Here is an 11,294-nt window from a genome sequence, read left to right as displayed (position 1 = left end):
AAGCGCGACGTGTATAAGCGAAACGCAGCTCCAACCCCGCTTCTCGCTTTTTGCCGGCCGCACGTTGAAACCGCAGCTTTTTCTGCGATTCGTGGTTGTGCAACGCACAGCCAATGCGGGGCGTTTGGCGGGTGTATTTTGCTTTTTTTTGCTCAAACGCGCCGCGGAAGCTGAAACAAACACGCCCTAACACTATCGGCAGATCAGAAATCGCATAAACCGGGCACACACACGGGCAGACAGCTTCAGCCTCCAGGCAATATCCAGCCTCTCATTCCATTAATCATCGTGTGATTAGTGTTTTCATGGTGCTCCTATTGTCGCAAGTGCTGCTTCTCTGAACACTCGGGTTACTCAGGCTGGCCAAACATGCAAACGCGTTGCCGGCTCAGTGTGACGAAGGTTTTGAGGGGAGTCATGTTGCATCTCCACAGGTGCTTAGTGCGACTAACTGACCATAACAGGTTCTATGCCTGGCCAGGCGTGCATGCTCCAACGCCAAACAAGCTCAGCAATCACCGACCTCTGCAACGATACAAATGGTAGACACAGATATCCCCAGCCCATCACGATGGTTTTTAACTATAAAAAGCAAGGCAAACCAAATATCCGCTGTACTGAACACACCAGGGAACCACCATCAAATATTGGAAGTTTGTAACACATCAAGCAAATCGTGTTTTAGAAAGAAACGGTTAGTACACTATATTTCGATGTTTTGCATAAAAGAATGCAAGTACAATTGATAAGCCTGCGTCCTATTGAAGGGGGGGGGGGGGGGGAGCTAGTATATTTGTTAGATGTTAGTCAACGAATACATCAGGTACATCATGTTAACTCAAAACACATACCAACATGAACTGTGACACGAGTATAAGAAAATAGCAAATTCACCGCTATGCCTTACTTGCTCCCTATGTTGAAACTCCTGGTTTAAAAGCCTATCTGATTCTTGCAGCAAAATAGTGTGGTCATCTACAGATGGTCTTTGATGAGAAAGATCCGTGGCAAAATCTGGTTTCTTTTCCTCTACAACAATGGTACAGGTACAACTAGAAAAAACTAACAGCAAGCATTTCCAAATTTTATCCAAACTAGCTTTGACACAACAATCCTGCAGGGAAGATCAGGTAGATGGTTCAGTTTGTGGAACAAGCGATAGTAAAAGGGTTCCAAATGACCAAATGTGCGAAGCGGTCATGTATTAGTATAACTGACATAATTACTGAACTGGCAGTTGGCAAATTGTTTTACAGCTTTATGTCAATATGATATTCACAACAGTCCTCTCAGCCATGACAATGCACAAGCATGTATACACAATTACAAGCAAACCACTCAACTGTCAGTATTATGGAAGCACGACAGAATGGCATTTCAATCATCTTTCTGATGTAAAACACGAGGTCGACTATTACCATTCAGGGCTGCATGGTATACTCGCTTCTCTGCCAGCCCAAGGACTGAAAGAATTAAGTTTCCCTGAAAAAGGATGTCAAGATTTTCACATGGAACTTACCATAATACCATAAATGGTATGATCTAACCATTCCTTGCAATTAATCATTTATAAATGTTAGAAACATACCTCCACTGCCATTAATTTCCACACATTATTTGCATAGAGCTTAGGATCATTCTTTTCTTGCTCAGAAGGATAGTAGACGGGCAAATGGATCACCTCTAGATAATTTACAAATTGACAAAGGAGCAGAAATACATGGCGTGCCTGGACATTTTTCAGGACAATTCAGCAAACATAAATAGATACAACAAAAGCAACTTTGTTAAAAAAAAACTAGTTTACAGACAGAACAAGCCCCACACAGCACTCACACATGATTACATATGTACCATACTAACATTGCCACAACCTGCAGCTGTCTCATAAACTTTATGAAGTGTTGGTATGTTTAGAGGTGATGATTCTCTGTATTATTTTACATCTACAAACTGATACCAGTGAAGCAGAATTTAACTTGAAGGCTAGTTCAAATAGTTACTCAGATATTCAGTTGCTTCTATTTGTCAATAAATAATAGTAATAGAGGTACAAAATGGTACTGAAATGAAGAGGGTCATTTTTCAGTATTTGTAAGCGTACAATTAATCAAATCCATGGGTCAAAAGCTGCTATAATGAGGATAACACCAATTTTATATATCATATTTCATGGTATTGCTATGAATCTGTCTCGTTATTATTAGCATTTAAATTGCAAATTTCAGTCAGAAAAAAAATTGTCCGTGGTACTTACCCCTGACATGGACTCCCATGCTGGATTAAATCTTTTGTAAGGATATCTTAAAATGACAGACTGAACTGGTGCTTTTGCAATAAAAGCACCTGTCTTGAATGGAAGGAGATAATCCCCATTTGTAGTTGTGCCTTCTGCAATTACAGAATGTAATTAGAATAAAGCAGTAATTTTGTACATAAGCAACCGATTGATCTTACTATCAAGACTGGATAGCAAAACCAGCAAGAGAATCACAATATGATAACAAAAGATGATAACACGATGAAGATGTGTCAATGGTTCAGTGAAAAAAGTAAAAATCATATATTCCATGTATATATTCTGGTAAATAACCTTTAAACCAGTATCCAAAACAAGACATAGAAATAGAGAAGATCAAATTCAAAGTTAATATGAACTTGCCAGGAAAGAGTAGCATCATTGGCGCATTTTTCTGTTGATGAGCACGCTGGATTCTTTCAGTTACAGCACCTGTAAACGGTATAGAATATCAGAATCTAAAAGAAGCAAGATGGAATCAAGTATTCCATCCAATATCTGTATCCAGAAAAAGTGCCTCAGCTTAGAACTCGTATAGAAGAGCTAGCAATACCATCTTATACTCAAAACTTCCAAATTTAGTTAAACTTTCATTAGATCTTTCATGAATTTTAAATTTCCAATCTTTTGGCGCATTCTTATGGTTCTGGAACTTCCTAAATCTTCTTAGATTTTTAGTTGGTTATGAAAGTAGCTCCCCGCTTCCCAAAAAAGTTGTCAAACTGCCAAGGATAGTATTGCCCCATTAAAATATGGTTTGTCTATTGTATAATATTTGATCAGTAAATAGTTTACAAACGGGATGCTGCGCTGAATGGACACTTTAATTAAAGAGCATGGATGGAATTTATTAGTGGTGGACACTCATCAGCTAGTGAAAGGTTTAGCACACAATTTCATGACCAAAATTTGGTAGTCACTTATATGTCATATTCCAAAAAACACTCAAGTTTTAATGATGAGAAAGTAAATTTTATCTGCATAAGCTAAAAAAAAGACAAGCTATGTTGATTTAAGACCATGGACATCACCAAGTACCTGAAACACCTTTGAAATCTGATGTTTTAGACTCCCGCTGAACAAAAATGCATCCAAGACATTTGCTGCATGATGATATAACAAAATCATTATTTTCAATTCATCATACACAAAATAAATATAAATACAAACATTTGTCCAGTATAAAACTATCTGCTACAAGTCCATGTTATAATTTCTGGTAGGAATGTTGGCCCGAATGGATCTGATTTCATTAAAAGAGGCCCAATGGGCAGTCTTGATACATATATAGACTCCAAGACGGCATATTCTAGAGAATATGCTACTAGAATCTTTAAGACACCTTAATAGACTCTTAATAGACTCTTAACACCTTAGGACACCGATACAAGCATATTCTAGTAAATATGCTATAACATGACACAAAGACTTAAATAGAAAAATGGTGCTTTAACATGGGCACCTCAGAAACACGGATACGCCAGTGTAGACACGTATCCCGTGTCGGATACATATCCGATACGGATACGGCACAGATACATATCCGTCACGTGTCCGCGTATCCCTGATTAAATGGGCCTGAAACTGAGGAATGGAAACGTATCCTTAGCAATCGATACGGCCCAGCCCAACCTTCTGCCTTTACCCTACTCCCGACCCCTCCCACGCGCACACGCAGACGCAGCAGCCGTGGCCGCCGCCTCCAGACTGCGCGACTTCCCCCCCACGCAGCGCCCGTGTCCACCACCCGCCGGCGACGAGCCCCGCCGACCCCTCCCACGCGCAGTCCGCGTCACGCAGCCGCCGCCCGCACGCGGCGTCCAGATCCCGACTCCCCCACGCGGCATCCAGATCCGCCGCCCGCCGGGGACTAGCCTCCGCCCTCGCCGGCGACGAGGAGCCCCGCGACGGCGACGAAGAGCTGCGCCCGGTCGGCTGCAACGCCAACGATCCCCTGCGACGGCGAGCCCGTGACTGCACCCTGCCTCGTGCCCCCTGCTTAGGTGAGTTCCTCTCCCTCCCCAATCCAATTTAGATCTGAGCCAGTGCGCCCTGCCTCATTGATTTTGTCCAATGTTCATTGTCTAGTATGTCATCTCCAAATTTGAGTAGTGCTGGAAGTGGTACTGCTAGTGGTAGTATGGCATCTCCAAATTTGTCCAATTTGAGTAATGTTCATTGTTCATTTGGATTAGGTGATCTTGAGGTTGAAAGTGTGGAGGAGAATGAGTAAACCGAGGAATTAGCTTGATGTTGATGGCTTGATGCTATCCTATCCTACTAATAGTACTATATTGCTAGTTTGCTACTGCCTTTTATTAATTTCCTAAATTAGAACCTGCTATCATGTTATTCTGAGTGTAATAGACCTTAAATGTCTCTATGTTGAATTTGAACAACTATTTTGCAATTTAATATGCATTGTTATCTATTTATTAATAAAATAGTTAAAAACGTATCCGCGTATCGGGTTGTTTGAGAAATTGCCGTATCCGCGTATCCGTATCCTTCCGATATCGATACACGTATATGTATCCGTGCTGCATAGATGGGCACTAGCCTTCTTCTATCAAGGAAACTCAGAGAAACAAGACTTCAGAGACAGTGGAGAATGCTAGTACCTTATGAGACCAACTAGGGGCAATCTGGCTACTGATCTCTTCAAGGACAAAATGTGCAAGAGAGACATGTCAAAATCAACATATCATAATGAAAAAAAATGAGAAATCATATAAACACTTGCCATGTCACAAACTGTTTGAAGTACCTTAGCAACAAAACTGGGAAAAGAGGCCGACATATGATAAAGAATATCCACATAAGAAACATGATTAGATACAATAGCCCCAGGCCTTTCCATTTCTTTAGACTGGTCCGCATGCCCATCCTGGAAAAAACGAAGAATGACTAGCTGCAGATGACAGAGACACAAAACTAGCCATATATATTATTCATACCAATTCACCATTCAAGCCCCCCAAGTAGGACTCACCTACAGACAGTCGATAAAGGCTAAAAATACATTGATATTATATTCTGCTATGAATGATGACTGCACTACACAACCACCACCAGGTTCATCACACTATCGACACATTCTGATATTTAAGGAACTTTAAACCCCACATCACAAATACTTCTCTAACACCTAGTAACATTTTAGCTGCAAATAAACACTCGGGGGCTAGTGGAGTGTGGCACATAGTCACCATGAGATTTAATCAGTCTATGTATTATAGATCTATCCCCACAGGAAAAACATCTTGACCACAAAGCACAGTCCGACAACTAACCATGATGCATATGGCACCAAATACTGTGAACATCGCCCATGCCAGGCCTTTCCTTGCTCAGGAATCAAGCACAAAGCAAGCAAGAAGCAGAAATAAGACAATAGAAAACTTGCTTATAGAGAACTAGAACTAGTCATCAACACTCCCGGAACTAGAACTACTGATCACCTCGGCATCGGCGAAGCGGCAGTCGTACTCCGGGATCCAGTAGAACCCGAAGACGAACAGCATGGCGCGAGCGAGCGCGCGGCCGCACCGCACAACCCCCTCCCGCCTCCACCCCTCCAGCCGCGCGTATCCGTGCCCTTCGCCGCCCTCCCGCTCCTCCTCCACCCGCAGCGTGCACACGCGGCACACGAGGTAGTAGACCACGAGGACGAGCATGCCTGCCACGACCCGGAGTGGGACGAGCACGACCGCCGCGAAAGCCAGCCGGAACGCCTCCAGCGCGCCCACGGGCCCGAGGCCCATCGGCCCGTACGCGTCCCGCCGCGCGTACGGCGCGTACTTCCGATCCAGCTCCTCTATGCTCTCCTGCACCGGCGCTGCGGAGGCTGCGGAGGGGGAGGGGGAGGGGGAGGGCGACGAGAGGAGCGGCCTCGTGGCGACCATGTCCTCGCTGCTCATCCGGCCGCCGACGCTCTCCGGCTCGGACGGAGCGGCAGTAGCGGCGTCGTTTGGAGCCATAGCAGTGAAGGCGAAGCGGAAACCCTAACCCTAGCCCTAGCGCTGACGCCGGATCGGCATGGTGAGGACGCCGAGATGGAGATGCGGTCGGTGGTGACTTGTGCGACGAGGAGACGCCGACCAGACGGTGACGGGGGAGAAGGAAGATGAATCGTTGAATTTCGACCGAACGGTCAGGATCCTGGGAGGTGTTTGATTGGATTTGGGTTTTGTCATGGTGGTGAACTCGTGATTATTAGCTGGTTTTGTGGACTGCCTCCCGCTTGCAAAAGGACAGCCTTAACGCGCGACCTGGCGCGCATTCCTCTTTTACCCACGCACAGCTCTAGGCCGTGTTTAGTTAAAAAATCAAAATTCCAAAAATATTTTCCGGCACCTGCATGGAGATTTAAATCTAGACGAAATAAAAAACGCATTGCGACTGCTGTCTGTAAATGGCGAGACGAATCTAATGAACCTAATTAGACTGTAATTAGATGCTAAATTGCTACAGTAATGATACAGTAAATAACCTCTAATGACGGATTAATTAGACATTCGTCTCGCGATTTACAGACAAGTTCTGAAATTATTTTTGTGATTAGTCTATGTTTAGTACTTCAAATGTAGAAAGATGTCTTTTCAAAAACTTTACAACGCGCAACTAAACACGACCTATCCTATCAAATCAATGTCCACTACAATAATGATATAGTTTTCTAAAAAATATTATATCTCTTTCATACGAGCTCCATTTTGAATACCGATTGCACCGTTGTGTTCTACATGATAAGACAGTCCAAACGAGATCCCATTTGCATATATTTTGAAGATGTTTTGCACGGATAGTAAGTTGCTATATGTTATATACATAAGTTGCCACAAAAATATAAAGTTTCATACACATAAGTTGCCACACATATAAGATATAAATTGCCATAAGAAATATTTATAAATTATTATAGAAGAAAGTTGTCACAAAAGTACAATATATTGTACATATGAGTTGCCGCACATATAAGATATAAGTTACTATAAGTAAAATCTAGCATTTACTCATATACATAAAGCTGACACAAAATAAAAATTTTTATACACATAAGTTATCACCACAATAAGTCTATACACATACATTGCTAGAGAAAGAAAGAAATTGCCACATAAAAAAAGTGCAGGCCATAAGAGGATATCCGGGTCAAATCAAAGCTACTTGCATATACGAGATGAGTCTCGAATTGAAAGACCATAAGGAATGAAAGGTCGCTGGAAGGAGGCTATGGGCCACGTGAGTGTTGTATAGAGGCGCTGGGGTGTGGCCATGTATATAACTTATTTTTGAAAGATATAGTAGCAACTTATATATGTACGGTGTAGCAACTTCTTCGATAATCTTCAAACTTAAATTTACACATAAGTTGCTACTAATGCAAAACTTCGCCACAACATATACAGGTGGGGTCTAATTTTGTTCGTCTTGTCGTATGGAACACAACAGTGTAATTGGTTATCAAAACAGACATCGTATGAAGGACATAAAATATTTTTAGCCCAAAATCTTTTATGTTTAATAGACTCCGAAGCTAACTGTATTAGGGTGGAGAATATGTGAATGGAAAATCTTGTCAGGAGGATGAATATGGGGTTGTGACACTTTATTAGGCCATAAACCGGCCATGGTTAGATGTAGCGACCGGTCAATGGTTAGATTTTTCCAATTGTAAAAGGCCGAGCAGGTAGCAGGCCGCCAGGCCTTGGTCCGCCGGGCCAGTCCGACATCGCGCTGGTCGCGCGATAAGTTGCTAGCGCGACTAGTCGTCTGTTATATTTTACCCTTGCAAAAGCCACTTGTCCTGAAAGAATATTTGGGCTGCGTTTAGTTTCCAACAAATTCGGGTGGGCCAAAAAATTTGAGCGTGAAGTTTTTGGCAAACTAAACGGCACACAAAATTAGCCAGCCCACCACTGTTCACGAAAGGGCATAGGGAAAGTTCAAGCTGCAGCCCAAAAAAGTTTGGGAACTAAACACCACCCAAATTTTTTTGGGATGCAAGTTTTTTTGGGTTGTGCAAACTTTTTCAGCAACTAAACGCTGCCTTGATGCATATGGCATCAAATACTGTGAATATTGGCTGAGCCAATTTTGTGGATTGCTTCTGAAATTGCTTTTGCTTTTCAAAAAGCCAAAAGCCAACCAAACACACTAGCTTCCCAAAGCTACTTTTTACCAAAGCTGCTTTTCCTCTAGTACAAAACTAAAAGCAGCTCCCCCCTGCTTTTATCTGCTTTGGAGGTGGGCAACTTTGAAAAAATTACCCATCCACCACCTTCAAAAAATTAATGACTTGTGAACTTTTTTGCAGCCCACAGTCCACAACAGTTTTTCCACAAGCTACAGCTCACATCAATTTTTCAAAAGCCACAGCTCAACCAAACATACCCTCAGCTTTGTGCCTTTGTTTTTTTAGGAAAAGTATTATCCCTGTTCCAAAAATAATAATATATTTCGGTGAAGTCTTCAAACTTTTCTAATTTTGATTGAATGGAAAAACATGATGATGTGCTACACCAAATTAGATTTAAGAGATCCACCATAAAATATATCTTGATGGTATATATTACTAATATCGAAAGTGTCAATATTTTTTATATTCCTAAAATCAAATAACTCCGACTTAAACTTGAAACACCTTATATTTTGTAATAGATGATTTAACTTTTAAGGTTGAGATGTAGAACATGTTTCTCAATATTGTGTAATATTATGTTAGTAACTGAAAATGAATGCTACATGATGCAACTCAACTATATGAGGTGTAAACTCGTGCTAGACACAAATTTATGTTTCTCAAGTAGAAGATAAGGAACTTGTGAATGAAATGGTTTAATGGTTATAGGAAAAGAATATGTGTTTGTGGTTGAGGTTAAATAGTGTGGGACTTGTAGGTTGCTCCTCACTAAAAAAAAACCCATGGAATTCTCTACCCTCCATCACATTTTTCAGACATACTATGAGACATGAGTAGATGAACAAGAGGCATGTACCCTTAGTTAGTTGAGTTAATTGCCTCCTGTTGACATAAAAAATTGGTAATTTTAAAACTCATGGAGTACACGGAAGGAAATCGATAATTTGATGAATAATGTATTAAAGACAGTAGATTCCAAGTTACATGTCAAGGAATGACACGTGCCAGATGAAATGTGAGTCATTCAAGAAAGTCTCATTAGAAAGGACTATGCAAAAGAGAAATTAAAGTTCGTATATCTTAATATTTTTATTTATTTCTTTTTAATTTTTTATTTAGCAAGTTTGTGGTGGTTAATTTGTCGTAACAATTAGGAATATTTGTTTAGAGTATAAATATAGAAATCTAGAACTTGTCAAAATATCTCTTGATCACATATCAATACACTTTTCTTCTTGGATCAATAACAAACCCTAGGAGTAGGTGTTAGACCCAGGACAGCGTAATTGCTTATAGATATAGAATGTTCTAGAGTAAGGGATAGCTCATGGATGTACCTTACCTCTTTTGTAACTATTCAAATAGGCGTAGGACTAGCTGCAGTACAAAGGAAACTACCCGATTGTGTTGTAGTATGATTCCAACTATACTCGGCTAGGACTTTCCATGTAACCCTGTCCTCCCGGATATATAAGGGTGGGCAGGGACCCCCTCCAAACAATCATTAACACCTAAGGCAATACAAACCACACAGGACGTAGGGTATTACGCAAACTTGCGGCCCGAACCTGTCTAAATCTTTGTGTTTCTTGTACCATCGAGTTCTACAGCAGTCGATCCCTACCTACAAACCCTACTGCTAAGGGTATCCCTGAGCAAACTTGGCGGTAAACACCGACAGCTGGCGTGCCAGGTAGGGGATTCGGCGAGTTCACCAACAAATTCGATGGCCAGATCAAGCGACGTCAATGACATGCCGGAAGGCACAACCCTCATTTTCGGTTCTTGGGCATACACGGCTGACGGAACGGGAAGCTTCTCTAGCCACCTTGTCACGCCTAACTTGCCTAAATCGAAAACCCACTCCCAACTCGCCCACATCCGCGAGTCCGCGGATCTCGACGAGAAAAGAGTTCCACCCGAACTTGACTCGGACAACCCGGGAAACGTGACAACTCAAAACCGAACTCTTGGTTTGGTCGAGTTCATCACAAATTCTGATTCTGAAAAGCCTCACTTTTCCAAAGCTCTTGGAAAATACCTGGCTCATCTCAAGACGATCAAACTCCCTAAGATAAAAAAACTCAGAACTACTCGCTGGAGTAGATCAAGTTTCACGGTCAATCAAGGGCTGCATCAAACTTGCAAAAACCGCTCTCAGCCCATCTGCGCCACAGCAGAACCCTAAAGCACTAAACCCACCGTAGAAGAGGTCGGGCGATATGCTCTCAGGGATCGATCGGGTAAATTCGAATCTTGCCAACTGCATTAAGGTGGCTGAAAGCACTCTGCAAAACAAAGAGCAGAAATCGGGAGGAGGAATCTGCGGGGGAGCTAGTGAGACAAAACCCCGGCTTGTTCGAATGGGACCGTCTATCTCCAGGATACCTCAGAGCCCTTCACCGAAACCTGCTCACACTCGGACTCCGAAACCAGTCGAGTCCAAGTTCGATCAGGACTTTGATTGCTTCATGAACGGTCTCGAGAACTTTGAACCGTTCGACGATCTTGAAAAGTGGTCAGACAACATCGAGCTGTTCATGGACGCTATGGCCAACCCACCCAAACACGCCGACGCTCTTTGGGAATTGGCCAAGCTTAAAAAAGGAAAAGCCAAGGCTCCAGAACAATCCAGCGACTCAATCTATGACAAACCTTGGATTAAGGAGCCTGAGGGGCTAACTCCTACTCAATCATGGCTACACTGGATGAACGAGAATGCCCTCCGTGTTGAGATGGGCATACCGCTTCTCGCTCACCCAAAGCATACATACTCAAAAATCGGTGGGCTAACCGACTCCGAATCCGAGTACTCTTCTGATCCGGAGGAACAGCTGGACAACCTAATCC

The 11,294-nt window shown here is 42.4% G+C and overlaps 1 protein-coding gene across 2 annotated transcripts; it reads right to left on the bottom strand.

The window, feature by feature from the left end:
• Positions 1-695: 695 nt before the first annotated feature.
• LOC120665760 (lysophospholipid acyltransferase LPEAT1-like) lies at positions 696-6,397 on the bottom strand. Of its 2 annotated transcripts, XM_039945427.1 has the most exons (9): positions 5,761-6,397; positions 5,067-5,186; positions 4,921-4,958; positions 3,338-3,402; positions 2,663-2,731; positions 2,258-2,391; positions 1,589-1,729; positions 1,419-1,482; positions 696-1,114 (listed from the first exon to the last, which is right to left on the bottom strand). In XM_039945427.1, the coding sequence occupies exons 1-9, from the start codon at positions 6,277-6,279 to the stop codon at positions 1,095-1,097; spliced, it is 1,170 nt and encodes a 389-aa protein (XP_039801361.1). In that variant the 5' UTR covers positions 6,280-6,397; the 3' UTR covers positions 696-1,094. The 2 variants fall into 2 exon arrangements, with proteins under 2 accessions (XP_039801361.1, XP_039801360.1); XM_039945426.1 differs by lacking the exon at positions 696-1,114 and having other exon boundaries at positions 1,174-1,482.
• Between the last annotated feature and the right edge of the window lie 4,897 nt (positions 6,398-11,294).

Source organism: Panicum virgatum, chromosome 3N, assembly GCF_016808335.1.
Source record: "Panicum virgatum strain AP13 chromosome 3N, P.virgatum_v5, whole genome shotgun sequence".
NCBI classification, from domain to species: domain Eukaryota; kingdom Viridiplantae; phylum Streptophyta; class Magnoliopsida; order Poales; family Poaceae; genus Panicum; species Panicum virgatum.
The sequence above is the reverse complement of the archived record's forward strand: the minus strand, read 5'-3'. Positions and strand labels throughout refer to the sequence as shown.